The sequence below is a fragment of the Hemitrygon akajei genome, chromosome 29 (assembly GCF_048418815.1).
Source record: "Hemitrygon akajei chromosome 29, sHemAka1.3, whole genome shotgun sequence".
Classification (NCBI taxonomy): Eukaryota; Metazoa; Chordata; class Chondrichthyes; order Myliobatiformes; family Dasyatidae; genus Hemitrygon; species Hemitrygon akajei.
This window is the reverse complement of record NC_133152.1, coordinates 42718490-42737672: the sequence shown is the minus strand read 5'-3', so window position 1 is coordinate 42737672 and position 19183 is coordinate 42718490. Positions and strand designations below refer to the sequence as shown.

The 19183-nt window shown below is 44.6% G+C and overlaps 1 protein-coding gene across 1 annotated transcript in view; it reads left to right on the top strand.

Moving 5' to 3' along the window:
• The first annotated feature begins 1170 nt into the window (after positions 1-1170).
• The window catches only part of slc25a33 (solute carrier family 25 member 33), a 30728-nt gene continuing 12715 nt past the window's right edge, over positions 1171-19183 (top strand). The window contains exon 1 of the mRNA XM_073032261.1: positions 1171-1324. Coding sequence (XP_072888362.1) covers positions 1284-1324 — 41 coding nt within the window. The 5' untranslated portion in view covers positions 1171-1283. The remainder of the gene's footprint in view (positions 1325-19183) is intronic.

The following is a 19183-nucleotide window of genomic DNA, read 5'->3' as shown; positions in this document are numbered from 1 at the left end:
ATAAAACAGTGCCTTCTTTTATATCTTTTTGAGTGATTTTCAACCTCACTGAATGCTCATCTAGCATGTTCGAATTTATACTGACTGGACGAACCTGTCCTGTCCATGGCTACTGTTTCAAAGTTCAATGTAAATTTATTATCAAAGCACATAACCTATATGTCCTGAAATTTTCCTGCAGGCATTCACAGTAGAACAAGCAATACAAAATAATCAATGACATGCTACACAAAATGCTGACAACCAATGTGCAAAGGAAGGGGAAAAGTTCAAAAAACAATTTAAATAAATAATACTGAGAACATGTGTTGTAGAGTCCTTGAAAGTTGGTCCATAGGTTGTGCAATCTCTGGGTAGTTCACAACCCCTTTGAATGTACACTCTCTGGGTGACTGCAAGCAGAATGTGTGCAATTTCTCCAGCGTGTGCAGCCCCTCTGATTTGTCTCAACCCCTCTACGCGTGTGCAACTTCTCTGGGTGATTGAAATGGAATTGGTTTTATATTGTCGTATGTACGAGATAGTGAAAAGCTTGTTGTGCACACTGTTCCTAGAAACATAGAAAATAGGTGCAGGAGTAGGCCATTTGGCCCTTCGAGCCTGCACCGCCATTCAGTATGATCATGGCTGATCATCCAACTCAGAACCCTGTACCTGCTTTCTCTCCATACCCCCTGATCCCTTTAGCCACAAGGGCCATATCTAACTTCCTCTTAAATACAGCCAATGAACCGGCCTCAACTGTTTCCACAGATTCACCACTCTCTGTGTGAACACCACACTCTGTTCCTACAGATCAAATCATTACAACTGAGGTGAAATACGTTAAAATAATAGCAAAAGCAGAATAAAGCTACGAAGTGCGATTTCTATGGAAGTTTGCAGCTCCTCACTGAGTGTGAGCAACTTTCCGGAGTTACTGCAACCTTCATGCATGAATGCAGTCTCCCAGGGTGATTGCTGCTTCAGTGCTTGCAGCTTTTCTGGGTGATTGCGAACACCAGCCAACAGTTTACCCGCCGGAGTCCAACTCAAACGTGTTGTCACGAACGCCAGACATTCCAGAGCCAGCAGCGGGCCGCGCCCCCTCTTACGTCGCCAATGACCTGCCCGCACGATGTGACGTCAGACCGCCGCCCCCGGGCCGCCCCCTGACGTCACAGACAGGGCCGAGTGCGCCCGCGCGAACCGCCCTTTCCCGGCATTGAGGCGGCTGGTCGGCACAGGAGCCTCCGGTTCGAGGAGGAGAACGTGGCGCCTGCTAGGTCATGTCAGAGTAAACGATGTCTCAGCGGGAGACTCTGCTACACCTCTTCGCCGGAGGGTGAGTAAGCCGACTCCCCGAAGCCCCCGTTCGCCGCCATCCTGCTTTTGGTTGCCGGGGAGATGAAGACGGCAGGAATGGGGGGAGGGGTTGGGAATGGGGAATGAATGGTGGGCTTGTAGGTGGGGGAGAGAGCGGCATTATACCCCCTCCCTCCCCGGAAACTGAATGGGAATGTTCTAGAAGCCGTACAAGTGTCGTGAAATGAAGGGTTTAGGATGTGGAAGCGGAGGGGAGGGCAGCGTGGATCAGCCATGATCAGACTGAATGGCGGGGCAGGCGTGAGGAGCCGCTTCCTATTTCCCCCACTCCCCATCCGTTCCTCTGAGGGTCACAAGGCTTGTCAGTTGCTCCTGACTCTCCTGCCACAGGCACTGATTTGGAAAGCAAATGGTTTTTTGGTCTTTTTCTTTCGAGTGAATTTTACTAGGATGCAGTTATGTAAGGTAGCAATTTTGTGAGATTGCACCTGAGGTATTGTGTGCAGTTCTATTCTCTAAAAATAAATATGATCCAGTTGACATGGAGAAAACGTGTTAGGGAAAAAAAATCACCACATTGATTCCTGCTGTCGCGTGAGAGGATAAAGATCATTATTTAAATATTAGAAGAAAGAGAGCCTTGTATAATTCTTGCAAGACATAAAATGCAAGACTCCTGCCGAAGGGTTTCAACCCGAAACGTCGATTATACTTTTTTTTCTGCATCGATGTTGCCTGGCCTGCTGAGTTCCTCCAGCATTTTGTGTGTGTTGCTTGGATTTCCAGCATCTGCAGATTTTCTCTTGCATGTAAAATTCTTACAGTGTTTATGAAACTGGATGCAGAGAGGATCTTTTCCCAGGCATATGGGCCTAGATTCTGGGTCACTGTTGCCGAATAAGGGATAGATTATCTTCAACTTGATGAGAAGAGATTTCTTTATGTAGACTAGAGGATGATAAGCTTTGCGATTCTCTATCCCAAGTAGCTGTTACGTTGTTCAAACCAGGTTGATAGATTTTTGGGTTTTTATGAATTTGAGGGATATTGGAATAGGTAATATCCAGATACAGTTTTGATATAGAAGATTTTGATGAAATGCAGAGCAGGCTTATGTTAATTAACCCCTAACCTAATTTCTTTGTAACTTCTTGACATTAAATGTCTACAAAATTACTTGTATGAAAAATTGGAACGAGTACAATGTACTCCCATGCAGTTAGATATTCTAATATCAGTCATTTAAAAAAAAAATCTGGCCTGTAATAATGATATGTTTTTTTTAATGTTTTTTTTCTAGTTTGGTGTGTACATTTGCTAACTTGGTTGGTTCACAAATGAGGCTGATAGATTACATAGTCTCATTTGCATTTCCCCAGAATAGCAAACAGCTTTTGAACTTGTGCCAGCTCTCTAGTTCAGTAATGTAAGTGTGATGTGATTGCAAGGCTAAGATTTCGTACTGTATTAGTCAGCTGATTGCCACCCACTTCAATTTTCTTGTAAACTGCATGGCTTCATTGCATAACTCATAAAAAAGTGAACTGTAATTATCATCTTTAATAATAAGTAAATTGGTTTTATTTTAGTCGAACCTTGTTGGGTTTGTGTTCTGTGCTACATGTCTCTTAGGAAATATATTGGAAATGGAGTATATGGTAACTTAACTGGATTATCCTGACGTTAATGTTTATCTACTGGAGAATTTTTTTCCACTGAGTTGTTTTGCTTTCTCATGGCTAAGCTTCTTAAGGATGTTGCTATTTTCAGTCCACCTTCCGGCTTTAATTATGATAGTGATTGTACTGCAGTGGGTTGGAAAGGGAGTCCCATGCCTCCAGGGTTTTTGGTGGGGGTTGCACTTAAGGGCAGCACTCAGCTAAGTTTCAGGAAGTAAGTTCTGAGTTAAGGAAGGGCAGTTAAGGGAAGGTTTACAGCATTGGCTCCTGAAATTGTCCTGTGATTAAGCAAGGCTGGGCGGTGCAGCAAGTTGGACCAGAAGGGCTTCTTTTGTGCTGAATCTCTAAATAATCTAATGATCTGGAAGAATTTCTTCATTCAGAAGGTTGTGTATCACTGGAAGTATCTATTGTAGAGAGATAGGAATGCTCTGTTGTAGAGTATGTGTCTGAGAGTGGAAGTCTGGGAATGATATACTTTTTATATCCAGTGGATCTGAGAGATGAAGGAAATGGATGTGTTGGTCATGATCTTAAGTAGTGAAATGAGCTAAAAAGACCATGTTGTACATACAGAGCTAGAGACGATACGCAGTCGGTAAGTCGTTTTGAGACTAGTTTGTTCAAACTTTGCAGCACCTAGGTCCCTAGCACCTGCCCTCTCCGGGCGGAAATGACATCAGAGGTGCATTACCAAAGTCTCCCCCCATGCGCTGGCTATTTGTGAGCCGGTTCGTCTGTGCAGAAAATGGGTCGCCACATAAACCCCCCCCCCCCCCCCCAGAACCGGCGATACACCCCCCAATGTCCACAGTCTGGATCAGCCTCTGTTTGGGAGGTCTGCCTCTGCGCCACGGTGCCTGAACCTCGACCGGCTGCACCAAGTCCACATGGGCTGGTTTGAGTCGGTCCACCGTGAAAAACTCCTCTTTCCCCCCAATGTCCAGAACGTACGTGGACCCGTTGTTGTTCATCACCTTGAACAGCCCCTCGTATGGCCGCTGTAGTGGTGCCTAGTGTCCGCCCCTTCGTACAAACACAAACTTGCAGTTCTGCAGGTCTTTGTGTACATGGGTCGGGGTCCGTCCGTGCTGTGAAGTCGGTACGGGGGCCAGGTTGCCGAGCCTTTCACGTAGTCTGCCCAGGACTGCTGCGGGTTCTTCCTCTTGCCCCCTTGGGGCTGGTATGAACTCTCCTGGGATGGTCAGGGGTGCGCCGTACACCAACTTGGCCGACGAGGCGTGCAGATCCTCTTTGGGCGCTGTGCAAATTCCAAGCAGGACCCAGGGAAGTTCGTCCACCCAGTTAGGTCCTCTCAGGCAGGCCATGAGAGCCGACTTCAAGTGATGGCGGAAACACTCCACTAGTCCGTTCGACTGTGGGTGGTAGGCAGTAGTGTGGTGTAGCTGCGTTCCCAACAGGCTGGAGGTGAACTGGGTGCCTCTGTCGGAGGTAATGTGGGCCAATACCCCGAAACATGCTACCCAGGTTGCAATCAGTGCTTGGGCGCAGGAATCGGCAGATGTGTCAGTGAGCGGGACCACCTCTGGCCACCTCGTGAACTGGTCTACCATAGTTAGGAGGTACCACACTCCTCGGGACACTGGTAGGGGGCCCACGATATCCACATGAATGTGGTCGAACCTCCGGTGGGTGGGTTTGAACTGCTGCGGCGGGGCTTTAGTGTGCCGCTGCATCTTGGCTGTTTGGCACTGTGTGCACATTCTGGCCCATTCACTGACCTGCTTGTGAAGTACGTGCCATGCGAACTTGCTGGAGACCAGCCAGACGATTGTCCTGATAGATGGGTGCACCAAACCGTGTATGGAGTCGAAAACTCGCCGCCTCCAGGCTGCCAGGACGATGGGGCAAGGTTGGCCGGTAGCCACGTCGCACAGGAGGGTCCTCTCATCTGGGCCTACGAGAAAGTCCTGCAGCTGCAAACCCGAGACTGCGGTCCTGTAGCTGGGCATCTCGTCGTCTGCCTGCTGCGCCTCCGCCAGTGCTGCATAGTCCACGCCCAGGGACAGGGCCTGGACAGCTGGTCTGGAGGGTGCATCTGCCACGACGTTGTCCTTTCCCGAGACATACTGGATGTCCGTCGTGTACTCGGAGATGTAGGACAGATGTCACTGCTGGTGAGCCGACCAGGGATCGGACACCTTTGTGAACGCGAAGGTCAACGGTTTGTGGTCCGTGAATGCGGTGAACGGCCTGCCTTCTAAGAAGTACCTGAAATGCTGGATTGCCAGATACAGTGCCAACAGCTCCCGGTCGAAAGCACTGTACTTGAGTTCGGGTGGTTGTAGGTGCTTGCTGAAGAACGCCAGGGGTTGCCAGCGCCCCTCGATGAGCTGCTCCAGCACCCCACCGACTGCTGTGTCAGATGTGTCTGCCGTGAGGGCGGTCCAAACGTCCATTCTGGGGTGCACCAGCATCGCGACATCTGCCAAGGCTTCCTTGGCTTTAACGAAAGCGGCCGCGGCCTCCTCGTCCCAAGTAATGTCCTTGCCTTTACCCGACATTAGGGTGTACAAAGGGCACATGATACGGGCTGCTGAGGGGAGGAAACGGTGGTAGAAGTTCACCATACCAATGAACTCCTGCAGGCCTTTGACTGTGTTGGGCCGGGCAAAGTGGCAGATCGCGTCTACCTTGGCGGGCAGAGGTGTTGCCCCGTCTTTGGTAATCCTGTGGCCCAGGAAGTCGATGGTATCGAGACCGAACTGGCATTTGGCCAGGTTGATCGTGAGGCTAAAATCACTCAGGCGGGAGTAGAGCTGGTGGAGGTGGGACAGATGCTCCTGGCAACTACTGCTTGGCTATAAGGATGTCATCCAAATAGATTAACGAAAAGTCCAGGTCGCGTCCCACCGCATCCCTTAGCCGCTGGAACATCTGTGCAGCATTCTTCAGGCCGAACGGCATTTGGAGGAACTCGAACAGGCCGAACGGGGTGATGAGTGCCTTTTTGGGGATGTCTTCAGGGTGCACCGGGATTTGATGGTATCCCCGGACAAGGTCTACTTTGGAAAATATTCTTGCCCTGTGCAGGTTTGCTACAAAGTCCTGTATGTGCGGCACGGGGTAGCGGTCTGGAGTAGCGGTCTGGAGTTGTAGCCTCGTTCAGTCTGCGGTTGTTGCCGCATGGTCTCCAACCCCCGGCTGCTTTGGGCACCATGTGCAGGGGCGAGGCCCATGGGCTGTCGGACCTCCGTACGATCCCCAATTCCTCCATCCTCTTGAACTCCTCCTTTGCCATGCGGAGCCTTCGTGCGTGGGCGTGGAGGGGTGGTCCCTTGGTCGGGATGTGGTGCTGAACCCCATGTCTGGGCATGGCTGCCGTGAACTGCGGTGCCAGAATCAATGGAAAGTCCGCCAGGATTCTGGTGAATTCGTTGTCCGTCAGTGTGATGGAGTCCAGATGAGGGGCCAGCAACTTGGCTTCACCCAAGTAGAATGTCTGGAAAGTCTCGGCATGTACCAGTCTTTTCCCTTGCAAGTCGACCAGCAGGCTGTGAGCTCGCAAGAAGTCCGCCCCCCAGGAGTGGTTGGGCTACCGCGGCCAGTAAGTCCCACGTGAACCGGCTGGCGCCGAGCTGCAGCTGCATGGTGCGGGTGCCGTAGGTCCGTATCGTGCTGCCGTTTGCGGCCCTCGGTGGGTCCTGGCTTCCTGTTGCGGGTGTCGTACCCCGTCGGGGGCAAGACGTTGATTTCCGCTCTGGTGTCGACCAAGAAACGGCGTCCTGACTGTTTGTCCCAGACATACAAGAGGCTGTCCTGGCGGCCAGCCGCCATAGTCATTAGTGGCAGCTGGATCCTTGCAGGGCGGGCAACAATGGCGGGCTTTTGTGCCCCACCGCTGGTGGTAGAAACACCATTGTTCACTGGCCTCCTCACTCCTGCCTCTGTGTTGTGTGCCCCCCCCCCCGCCGGGCCTGGTCTGGCCCGCTGTTGGGCGTGTGGCCTGGTAACCTGACCGACGCACGCCACGCTCTCCCTCTTGGCTTTCCACAGCACGTCTGCCCGGGCCGCAATCTTCCGGCGGTCGCTGAAATCTGCGTCGGCCAGCAGCATATGTATGTCCTCGGGCAGTTGCTCTAGGAACGCTTGCTCGAACATGAGGCATGGCTTGTGTCCGTCAGCCAGGGCCAGCATCTCGTTCATCAATGCTGACGGCAGTCTGTCTCCCAAACCGTCCAGGTGAAGCAGGTGGGCACCTCGCTCACGCCGTGAGAGGCCAAAGGTCCCAATGAGCAGCGCTTTGAATGCTTCATATTTGCCTTCTTCCGGGGGCGACTGTATGAAATCCGCAACCTGGGCGGCCGTCTCCTGGTCAAGGGCGCTCACCACGTGGTATTAACGTGTAGAATCAGAAGATATCTGCCGAATCTGGAACTGGGCTTCTGCTTGGCCAAACCACATGCTTGGTCGCAGCGTTCAGGAAATTGGCAGTTTTAGCGAAACTGCGTGAACAGATGAAGAGTCGGTCATCTTTGGTCCAAATCCCGTTTGGACCGTTGGGGTCACCAGTGTAGCGATGTACTACATACAGAGCTAGAGACGACACGCAGTCGGTAAGTCGTTTCGAGACTATTCAAACTTCGCGGTGCTGGCATTTAATACCTAGTGCCCGCCCTCTCCGGGCGGAAATGACATCAGAGGTGCATTACCAAAGTCTCTCTCCCCCCCCCCCCCCGCGCGCTGGCTATTTGTGAGCCGGTTCGCCTGCGCAGAAAGTGGGTCGCCACAATGTCCATTTTTTATTGTCAATAACACCTTTTAATTATGCAGTGACTTAAATGTGGCTGGACTTACAAGATACTTCATGACAAAAACTGGCCCAATGTAACACAAGTTTTATGAGCAGGAACATCGTTATAATGTGACTTTTAAAGATGTGGAGTCCATTTGAGAAGTGGAAAGGGAATTCCAGAGTTAGAACCATAGAACATTACAGCACAGAAACAGGCCATTTGGCCCTTCTTGGCTGTGCCGAGCTATTTTTTTGCCTAGTCCCACTGACCTGCACCTGGCCCATATCCCTCCATGCACCTCTCATCCATGTACCTGTCCAAGTTTTGATTAAATGTTAAAAGTGAGCCCGCATTTACCACTTCACATTGAAGACATGGCTACTAATGATATCATGGTTAAATTCAGATATGATCAAGAGGTCAAAATTAATAGAGCACAGATATATTCTAATAATATAAGGATAGAGAAGATTATGGCCTAATTCTGCTCCCATGTCTTATGGTCTATTATAATTGAACCATGGACAAATTTGGAAAAACATGTTTTTAAAATTGAAAGCACTGATTGAGTTGGGGCAAGGATAGGTAACGAAGTGTAAGTATGATTGTGTACATAAAAACATATGAGCAGTTAACTGTATGTAAAAGAGTGCATAGCTTGAAGAAGAGAACCATAATTGTTCTCAGTAGTATTAAGTATCTATGAGAGCTTGTTGTGCACAAATTGACATGCTTCCAACCATGGTGACACTTCACTAGTATTTAAATAGGATGTTCTCAGATTATGGAATAAATAAGACTATTTATGGTAGTTGCAATTCATTGTTATTTGCAGAGTTTAGGTGCAGGAACTCATTAACTTCCTTTACATGGCAGTGGATCATACCTGAGATACTCAAGGTCACGTTATTGTGAAAACAAGGCAAAGCTGAAATGTTGCATAATCATGCTGCGGTTGAAGTGTAAAGCTATTGATACTTGAATTTTTACATGGTGGTTCTTTGTTTGCTATTACAAATGACAAGGTCCACTGAATAAGTAGTCAGAAAACTTTACAACTTTGCAGAACTTATCTTCTTTTCACGATTATTTAATGTAATATACCAAGGGATGGTCATAGAAGCTGTCATATTTGTAGTACACAACTAATTTCTTGGAATGTGGTGTTACTCTTGACACCATTAGAGGGTCTCGGCCCGAAACATGGACTCTTTTTATTTCCATAGATACTGCCTGGCGCCTGAGTTCCTCTAGCATTTTGTTTGTGCAACATTTGAAGCTCAACTGTCTCGACGGTGAGATAGAAAAAGTGACATACGCAGTGTTTTGTTTCATTTGTATGGTTTCTTTGGAATATCCTGACAATTCATGTAAAAGGCTGTACAGAGCACAGTGCTTTGTAGAATGTTATAAATCTAATATAGATCATGGCTTCAAAGCCTTTAATATAGCTTACAATAGCGCTAACATTGAATAACCTTAAATGTGTAAAACAGGTACCATTTAATACATAGAATTTAAAATTATTTTGTACATTTTGTTTACTGAGATAATGATTCAAACTGAAATAGTTGTTGTGTAATGTTGGTCTAAAATTTGTTGTTAGTTCTTTTGCATATTTTATCACAAAAGAACCTTTGAAGATATGGTTCTGAGCTAGCATAACTATTTGAAACATCTAGAAGGGTAAAAGTTGCATATCCTGTTGTCAAGTATGTAGCAATTTCTTTGAGGATATTTATCAGTAATTTAAATCATTTGCAGTCTTTACAAGAGTGATGGTGAATTTATTGTCCAGTATATGCCACCTTTAATGTAGCAAAATCTCTTAAAGCCAAGTTTTATATGCCAATTTCCAAACAAAATTATGTTGACCCACTTATTAGGACAGATATGAAATACTTGGGTATTAAGGAGAAAGATTTAGGAATAAAATTCCAGAGCTTTGATCCTTGGCAGTTGAAGATATTACTGGTGTGGTGGCACAGGCTGCAGTGCCTTCAACTTGCATCAGAACTTGTTTTCTCTATCGTTAATTATTTTTTTGTTTTTTTTCCACAATATAGATGACCATTTAGCTGATCAAGTTTGTGCCCGTCCTCAGTACATTCCCACAAGTCCCATTTCCCTGTCTGTTATTTTCTCTCATGTGCCCTTTAGTTACCCACTGAAACCAGGGGCATTTTACAGTAGCCAATTAACACACTGCCCTGCTTTAAGTTGCAGGAGGAAACTGGTGTATGCTACGAGCAAAATAATGTGGTTACAGGGAGAATGTGTAAACTCCATAGTCTCAGTGTCTGAGGTTAGAATCAAACTGTGAGGCTGCTGTTCAGCTGGGCAAGGGAATGAGAAACAAGGCAATCAAAGGCTCATACAAAAGTACCACAATGTGAAGAAATGCCTATGGCACAAACTTATGACTTGATCTGGAAAGAAGAAAGCTTGCTAATGGATTTTAGATGCTGTAATCATGGTCATCTTTGGGAAAAACAGACAAGTCTGGCTATAATAATTAAATTCCATCAGCCACAGGTAAAGCTGTTGTGAGCATTCTAATTAACTGTCTTTCACAACACTTTAGAGATCTCTGAGCTGAAAAGCAGATTGAGGCATAATGGACATGCTCTTCACTGAGCAACAAAACTAAGAAGTCTGGTAAAGATAGTACCACTCATCTGCACACTGGGAACAATTTACAAAGACCAATTAACTTGCCACCCCAAACATCTTTGGGAGGTGATACGAAATGGGAGCACCCGGAGCAACTCACAGAGTCACAGTGAAAAAGTGTTGGAGGTGTGCATTGAGCCTGGGTCTGTAGAGCTGAGATAGATGGTAGTTGTGCTAGCTTAAAGACTTAATCATCAACAGAGATGGATAATGAAGGATTTTTCTCAAACTGTTTACTGTATTCATAAAACATGGAAGAGTACAACTTAGGACCTTTGGTCCCTTTAACCCACTCCAAGAACAATCTAACCCTTCCAACAATTTTCCCATTTTATAATGACATGAAAAGCACAATCATTACCAATTCACCGCCTACTCAACCTCATCCAGACTGGGGTCAAGCAAGGCTCTGTAATTCTACCTAATGTCCTTAGGGGCAATACTTTATCTTGCCTCCAGCAGACTGCTTGCTGGAGATAACAGGGCAAGTGCGAAACTGCTCAGCATTTGTCTTTAGAACAAAAAGATCAATTTCAGTCATTGAGTTACAGAATGCAGCACTTCATTTGTTTATGTGCACACTTCCAATTCAGCTCTAAACCTCTGTCGATTCTTTCACTGAAATATGAGAGGATGGGTCTTCCTCACAGTATCCAGAAGGCAAGGATCCTTCACCAACTTGCTACAGAACATTGCCCCTCCTCCCCAACAATCAAGACACATGACAAGATCTGCCCTTCATTACTGTAGATAGCCATGAACATCTCAATAATGCAGTCAGTGCAGCCTTAACCACCAATGGTAAAGGGTATTTGAAAACCATAACCTCAAACTCAGCACCAACCTCACGGTCTACTAATTAGCAATGAGAAGTATCTTTCTCTCTGATTTGGGGAGATGAGGATACTTGTAGTTCAAACTATTCACATCACATCACCAAACCTCAGCCATCAAATTGCAGGTGATAAGAGGACTGTCAGGTTGAGCTACTGAGGGAATAAACTTTGTCTGTGAGCATCAGTGCCTCTTCTGAAATACTTCAAATTTACTGTGAGGATAGGGGAACCACTACCAGTGTTCTCTCCTGAAACCACATCCCATGCTCAACCATGATTGGGCTGCCTCATCCACACACCCAACTTGAGACTGTGCAGGCATGCATACTTCTCTGAGCTCTGTCAGGATGAGGTTACCATGAGTACGGAAAAAAAGAAGCAGTTCAAAACAACCTGTTGCAAAAATGTGTGACGTTCTCATCAATTGGAATTTCTGGCTCAAAGTGGTGTAAATGTGTAAAAAGGAAACAGGAAGGTCCTGCACATTCTGAGCCTATCCAGGTGTATGTTGGATGAAGGAGCGCCATAAGGATCAGATGAAGACTGTTTTAAGGAAGTGAAAGATCAGACCCGAGGACCTGGAAGATGTTGCTGCTGACCGTACCACTTGGCGACAGCTGTGTAGGGACGGGGTTCGTATTCTGGAGATGGACAGAACAACCAGAAGACAGCAGAGGAGAGCCAGGAGAAATACAGCCATGGTTGCCACCACTACCACATACACATGTCCCACCTGCAATAGAGCTTGTGGGTCCAGGATAGGATTGTATAGTCATCAAAGATCTCACCGTTAAAGGAGTGGACACCGTCATCAGATTCCGATGAACAACCAGAGAAGGAGGAGGACACTAAATGTAAGCAATGGAAAGAATGGACTTATAGTCAGTGTGTCCGCCTGCTCTATCAAGTACCTTCTGTCCCTCCTGAGGATGGGTCTGCATATCCCACCTGGAAATCATTGGTCACCCTGGAACTATGTGAAAATCCCAGAGAACACTTGAAGTAAAAATGTTTGGGTGGTCTGATTTGGTGAATTGTGGCTCAGGATGGGGTCGGCTTCTGTGGCTAATATACTGGAAGTGATTGGCAATTGGGATTAGTAAGTTAAAAGAATGAGAATTTTAAAGACAAATTTTGCTTGGACAACTGCTAATGTCCATCAGAAAGTACGGTATGTCAAGAGAGAGGAGTTTAGAATGGGCTCACGCCTGAGGAAGGCTAGCTAGGGATACACTCAAATAGTTAATGGACGTATCAAAGGCATAGATGAGTGTTGGAGCAGTGGATGAGCAGAGGTAGTGATTGTGGGGCACCGGGTATGCAACGTTGAGCAATGTCCCATTGATCTTTTATTAGTGAGTTGTAAATTTCTAACCATAAGGCACACTAGGAAGTATAGATGGTAGACTGAGGGTTTAAAAGAATGATGTAGATAGTATGTAAACTTTAGCTGTGATATGTATTGCTTTTGTGAACTGTGATAAGGATCTTGAGTTTTATAATTGCTGGAGATTTTGCAAAACCAGTTAATTAAAAGAGTTTTTTTAAAGACTGAACAAAAACATACTAAATCAAAATTTGTTAATGGGGAAATAAGGAATTATTTTGAAGTTTTGAGATCTGCTGGAAGAATGGGATGGGAACTATTGGAGTATAAAGTTGCATTGTTTGCTGTGTAACCAAAACTATGTAGTCAGCTTTGTGTTTGCTATTTGCTATGTATGTATCCAATTTAGTAGGAGAATGAAATCTCTGTATTGTCTCTGTACTATTGAACACATCAGTGACTTAAGAATGTAGCCAAATAAGAAGATAATGGTGTGCTAATGAGAACACATCAGTAACTTAAGAATGTAGCCAAATAAGAAGATAATGGTGTGTTAATGAGTACATGGAGCAGAAGCAGTTGAATGACAGCTGGGATTACTGTATTGAGCAGTGCTGTCAAACGAATTGTGACATCACTTTGGTAACAGTAGGGTGTTTTACTGACTGGAATTAGCATACATTTAAGAAACTAATGGATGGAAGCATTGTCTGAGGATTTAGGAAGCAGGGATACTAATGTTTAGCACTGTTATTAAATATTTTATACATCCTAGAGCATGGGTCCTTTTTATGCCATGGATCAATACCATTAAACAAGGAGTTCCTTGACCTCAGCTTGAAAACCCCTGGCCTAGAGGGCCTTAAAAAACTTGAGTTTAACATGAGTTATATAGCACAGAAACGGACCCCTCGTCCCAACTTGTTCGTGCAAAGTGAATTTTGAGTCTATCCAACGAGGTCTTGAGTTGACAGGGACCCACGGGTTTACAGTTATGTTCTTTGAGGGCACAAATAGGAGATTCAGCATTCTACATGAGACCAGCTTGGAGTTTAGAATTGTGAAATGTCTAATCCAGCATCAAGCAATTTCAAAATTAGTATGGTGAAAATATACCAGATTTTAAGATTGTTTATAGCTTCATTTGATGAGTTAGAGATTGAATTGAACTTCTTTATTATTGCGTCTTCAAGTCGCAGTTCAGTTTTGCTGTGCTTAATGATCAGTCAGTTTGATACTAGCCTTTTGCTAGTACAATAGATTCTAGCTAATTGGGGCAGCCAGTTATTTGGGACAACTCTTGAAGAACAAAACTAATCAGGAAAATAGCCAGGATTTTCCTTTGTTTATTTGGGACACTATGCTGTTTCTAGCATCAGTTGTGTGATCTTGTGTGGCCATTAGACACTACACTGTGCTTGAGTTATGTTATTCATTTGGGTAGATGGGTGCCAATGGAAAAGGCAGTGCTTTTTGACACAATGCCATGCAGGAAGGCAGGCCATTATCTACACTGGCTTTCTGCTGATTTTGTTTATTTACAGTCAATGCAGAAAAAATCATACTCGGGATGAGCTTCTCCGTCAATAACTACCAGGAAGCAACAGTTTTATAGTAGTGTACTGTCATAGTATTGATAGCGTTCTAATTCATTCTGTATTTTCTTTAAATACATCATTTGTTAAATAATAGTTTATTTTTTTAATAGCTTTTGACTATTTCCATGAAACTTTGGCTAATTGTGGCAGCTGCTTAATTGGGCCAAAATGTACTGGTCCCGATATGTTATAGTTAACTGGAATTATGTCTGTTCCAAACCAGTGCATTTGGGATGTACATGTAATTACTGTAGGATAAACATCCAGAATCTTTTTCCCAGGGTTTAAATATCAAGCACTGGAAGAGCATAACTTTTTTTTTCTAATTTATTTTTTATTGAAGTTCATCATCAGACAAACATTTCCATAAGATGTATTTCAGATACTATACATACAGCTGAGAGAGGGAAAGGTTTAAAGGAGTAACACTGTTGTAGTGGGTACCCAGAATACACTGCTAAGACAGGTTGTAAAAACAGTGGCATTTAAGAGGCTTTTGAATGGAGGGTTACGGATTAGTTTAATTGGGCATCAACACAGGCATTGTGGGTTGAAGGGCATCTTCCTGTGCTGTGGTGTACTATTTAAAGTTTTATGTAAATTTATTTATTTAGTTTAATTAGTTGGCGATGCAGCATGGAACAGGCCCTTTCAGCCCTTTGTACCATGCCGCTCCAGCAACCAAGAACTCCAGTTTGTACCCTAACCTAGTCACGGGACAATTTACAATGATGTCATTGGAATGAGGGAACAAGCCGGAGCACCCAGGAAAAACCTATGCCTTCCATGGGAGGGCTCCTTACAGAATAGTACTAACCATTACACTACTGTCGATGTAAGAATTTCTCCCTCCACCACCCACTCAGGTGGTGTGCTTCAGATTCCAATCGTCCCCGGGTATAAAAAGTTGCAATATATCCTCCTTACCTAAACTTACAACTTCTAGTTTTAGGTAACTTTTCTCTAAGTAAAGTTTTCAGCTATTTACCAGTTAAGCTCCTCATAATTTTGTGCATCTGTCAAGTACCCTCAACCACCTCCTAGCTTTTATACTTTTAGCAAGTGAATGATTCTGAGTGAATACAAAACATGATACAAACAAGTAGAAGATGATGTTTCCTACTAGGACAAGAGGGCTCATCCTCAGAATAGAAAGACATCCCTCCAGAATGGAGATGAGGTATTTCTTTAGCCAGAGGATGATGAATCTGTGGAATTCATTGTTATAAATGGCACTGGAGACAAATCACTGAGTATATTTAAAATGGAGGTTGATTGATCCTTTATTAGTAAGGGCTTCAGCAATTAGGAGGAGAAGGCAGGAGACAGGGGTTGAAAAGGGTAATAAATCAGCCATGATGAAGTGGCGGAGCAGAATTGATGGGCTAAATGGCCCAATTGTGCTCCTATGTTTTAGGGTGTTATAAAGCCTACTCCCTTATACTAAAACTGATAAAAAATTTATCTCTGGTGAATGGTTGTCATTACTTGTGGTTGGGGATTAGGGGTGTGGTAGAGTGTAACTCTGGCTTAATGGAAGCTTTAGAGCTATCTTCTCTAATACATCTAAGGATGGCAAGGCAAGGGTTTCTAAACCCAGGTGGCTGATGTTGGGAGTGGTGAATAGAAAGATAGAGGAATAGCACCAGTAATCTGGGTTCAATTCCCGTCACTGTATAAGGAGTTTGTACGTTCTTCCATTGACCACATGGTTTTCCTCCAGGTTCTTCGATTTCCTTCCACGTTCCAAAGACATGCAAGTTAGGGGTTAGTGAGTTGTGGGCAGGCAATGTTGGAACCTGAAGCATGGCAACTTTTGGGGTCTGCCCCCAGCACATCCTTGGACCTCATTGTTCATTGATGCAAATGAGGCGTTTCCCAGTATGTTTCAATCAAGTGTGATAAATAAAGTTAAACTTTTCATTGCACGAAAGCACAGGTCAAATTCTAGAGCTGGTTTGGAAGAGGGTTACAAAGCAAATTTGTAGGTGTGGTATTTTCGTATTAGGGATGGTGAACCAATGGAGGATAGCAAGTGCTGTTCATGGCTTGAATTGAAAGGTAGAGTAGACGAATGAGTGGCTATTAAACTGGTGCAGATAGCAAGGTTTCAGGTTCTTGGATCATTGAAATCTCTTTTGCAGCAGGGGTGACCTGCACAGGAGGTACAGGTTGCACTTTTACTGAAGGGGCATTAATATCCTGGCCGAGTGGGAACCAGAGAGCAAAGTCAGAAACTGGAAGAGTTAAGAAAGTAATGTCATGACCAGTAAGAACTGTAAGGAGCAAGGTTACAGACACAATGGGTTGGACAGGTTGAAGTGAGCATAGTTTAATGCTAGGAGTATGATGGTAAAGCATTGGTCAGTACATGGAATTATGTAACAAAGAGTTGGTTAAGAGAGGGACAGAAATGGATGCTTAAGTGTTCCAGGGTTTTGATGTTTTAGAAAAGATGGAGGAGGAGATAAGAGGGTGGGTGAAAAAGTTGTGCTCTTTAATCAGAAACAATTACACAGTTGCATTCAGAGGGACACAATGGAGGGCTCATTCACTGAGTATGGGTAGAACTCTAATTAAGAAAGGTGTAATTATTCTGGGATTATAATGCAGGCCCCTCCAATAGCCACCAGGACATTAAGGAACAGATGTAATGTTAAAATTGTACAAGGCATTGGTAAGGCCAAATTTGGAATATTGGGTACAGTTCTGGTCACCAAATTATAGGAAAGATATCAATAAATTAGAGAGAGTGCAGAGACGATTTACTAGGATGTTACCTGGGTTTCAGCACTTAAGTTACAGAGAAAGGTTGAACAAGTTAGGTCTCTATTCATTGGAGCGTAGAAGGTTGAGGGGGGACTTGATCGAGGTATTTAAAATTTTGAGAGTTGACATGAATAGGCTGTTTCCATTGAGAGTAGGGGAGATTCAAACGAGAGGACATGATTTGAGAGTTAGGGGGCAAAAGTTTAAGGGAAACACGAGGGGGTATTTCTTTACTCAGAGAGTGATAGCTGTGTGGAATGAGCTTTCTGTAGAAGTAGTAGAGGCCAGTTCAGTTGTGTCATTTGAGGTAAAATTGGATAGGTATATGGACAGGAAAGGAGTGGAGGGTTATGGGCTGAGTGCGAGTAGGTGGGACTAGGTGAGATTAAGAGTTCGGCACGGACTAGGAGGGCCGAGATGGCCTGTTTCTGTGCTGTGATTGTTATATGGTTATATGCAGGGTGATAAGAGAAGGGTGTAAAAACAACAGGGTTGTTGCAGTGAATGACTACAACTTCCTTAATATAGACTGGGACCTCCTTTAGCGCAGAAACATTTAAGACAGGGCAGAATTTGTTGTGCATGTCAGGAGGTTTTTAAAAATTTTATATGTAGATATAAAATCTACATTTTTCCAGCAGCAAGAGGAGGGGCCGAACTTCTTGTGGTGTTCGGTGGTGAGCCTGGCCAAGTGACTGACCTTACTTTCAGTGAGAGTACAGTTATGGAACAGTGTTCTTGACCCCCTGAGTTTTAAGACTTTTGAGATATTGATCTGTGTGGTACTCACAGGACAGTATTAAATTGGACCAGGGCAAATTACAAGAGTATCAGGCAGGAACCAGGGAAGAGTCAATTGAGTGCAGCTGTTTTTGGGCAAGTACACACCTGACGTGTGGAGAGTGTTTAAAGATAAACAGCACAGAGAGTAGGACAGTTATATTCCAATAAGAAGGAAGGACAAGGATGGCAAGGTAAGGGAATACTGCATGTTGAAAGTTGGTGAATTTATTCAAGAATTTAAAGGAAATCCACTAAGGTTTAGGAAGTTAAAGTCAAGCTTGAAGAAGATAAGAAACCAGAAAAGAACTCAAGGGACTCAGGAAAGCCAGCAAAGACAATGAAAAGTCCTTGGCAAATAGCAATAAAGGGAATCTAACAGTGTTTTGTACATCAAATGCAAGAGGATAGCTAAAGAGTAGGTGGGACCACTCGAGGATGAAGGAGGGGGTCCTACTGGAAGGCGGGGGTAATAAATCTTCTTACCAATGAGAAGGACATGGAAGATAGGAAGATCAGGGTGGAGCTTGCGAATTTTGAAATTTAATAGAATGAAATTCTACTAGGATGAAATTTAATAGAATTTGGGGCCTGGGGCCTTGACCAATATCTTTGTGTCTTCTGCATCCACAGGAAAGGATCAGGAGGATTGACAAGGTGCTAATGTTCTTCCATTATTCAAATAGGGAAACAAGGTTAATCCAGAAAACTATAGATCATGACTCTCACATCAGGGGCATGGAAGTTACTAGAGAGCAACCTTTCTTAGGAATAGGGCGTATGATTTATAAGAATTGGAAAACCATAGCAGAATTAGACTTTGTGTAGGGCAAGTTGTAACTTACTAACTTGATTGAGTTTTTTGAGGTGATTATGAAGGTAGAGCTGTGTGTTGATAGTATCATTTTTCCCCAAGGTTGAAATGTCTAAAACCAGCGGGCATGCATTTAAGGTGCGAGGAGGTAAGTTAAAATCAGAGTGGGGCAGAGTGGTGGGTGTCTGTAACGACTACCTAGGGTAGTGGTGGAGGCAAATACTATAGAGCAGGGGTGTCAAACTCATTTTAGGTCACGGGCCGGATTGAGCAAAATGTAGCTTCATGCGGACCAGATCAGTTGGATGCATGCGAACGCAGCTTTTGTTGCCTCCGTTTTTTCAGCCTGCTCTCATGTGTCTCAGTCTCTGCTATAACTACAAAGTGTTTCACTTTACAAATTCCGTTTCTTATGAAGAAGACTGCCGAATAAACACTAAAAACCCTGAAAACCTGGTACCTGAATAAATTCAGCATTAGCCATATCATACGCCATAGGCGCTTCGATTACTGGGGCCAGCTTTAATAGTAATTAGATATTATCTCGCGGGCCAAAGATAATTCCACCGTGGGCCGGATTTGGCCCGCGGGCCTTGAGTTTGACATATATGCCATAGAGGCTCTTGGATAACCACATGAATGTGC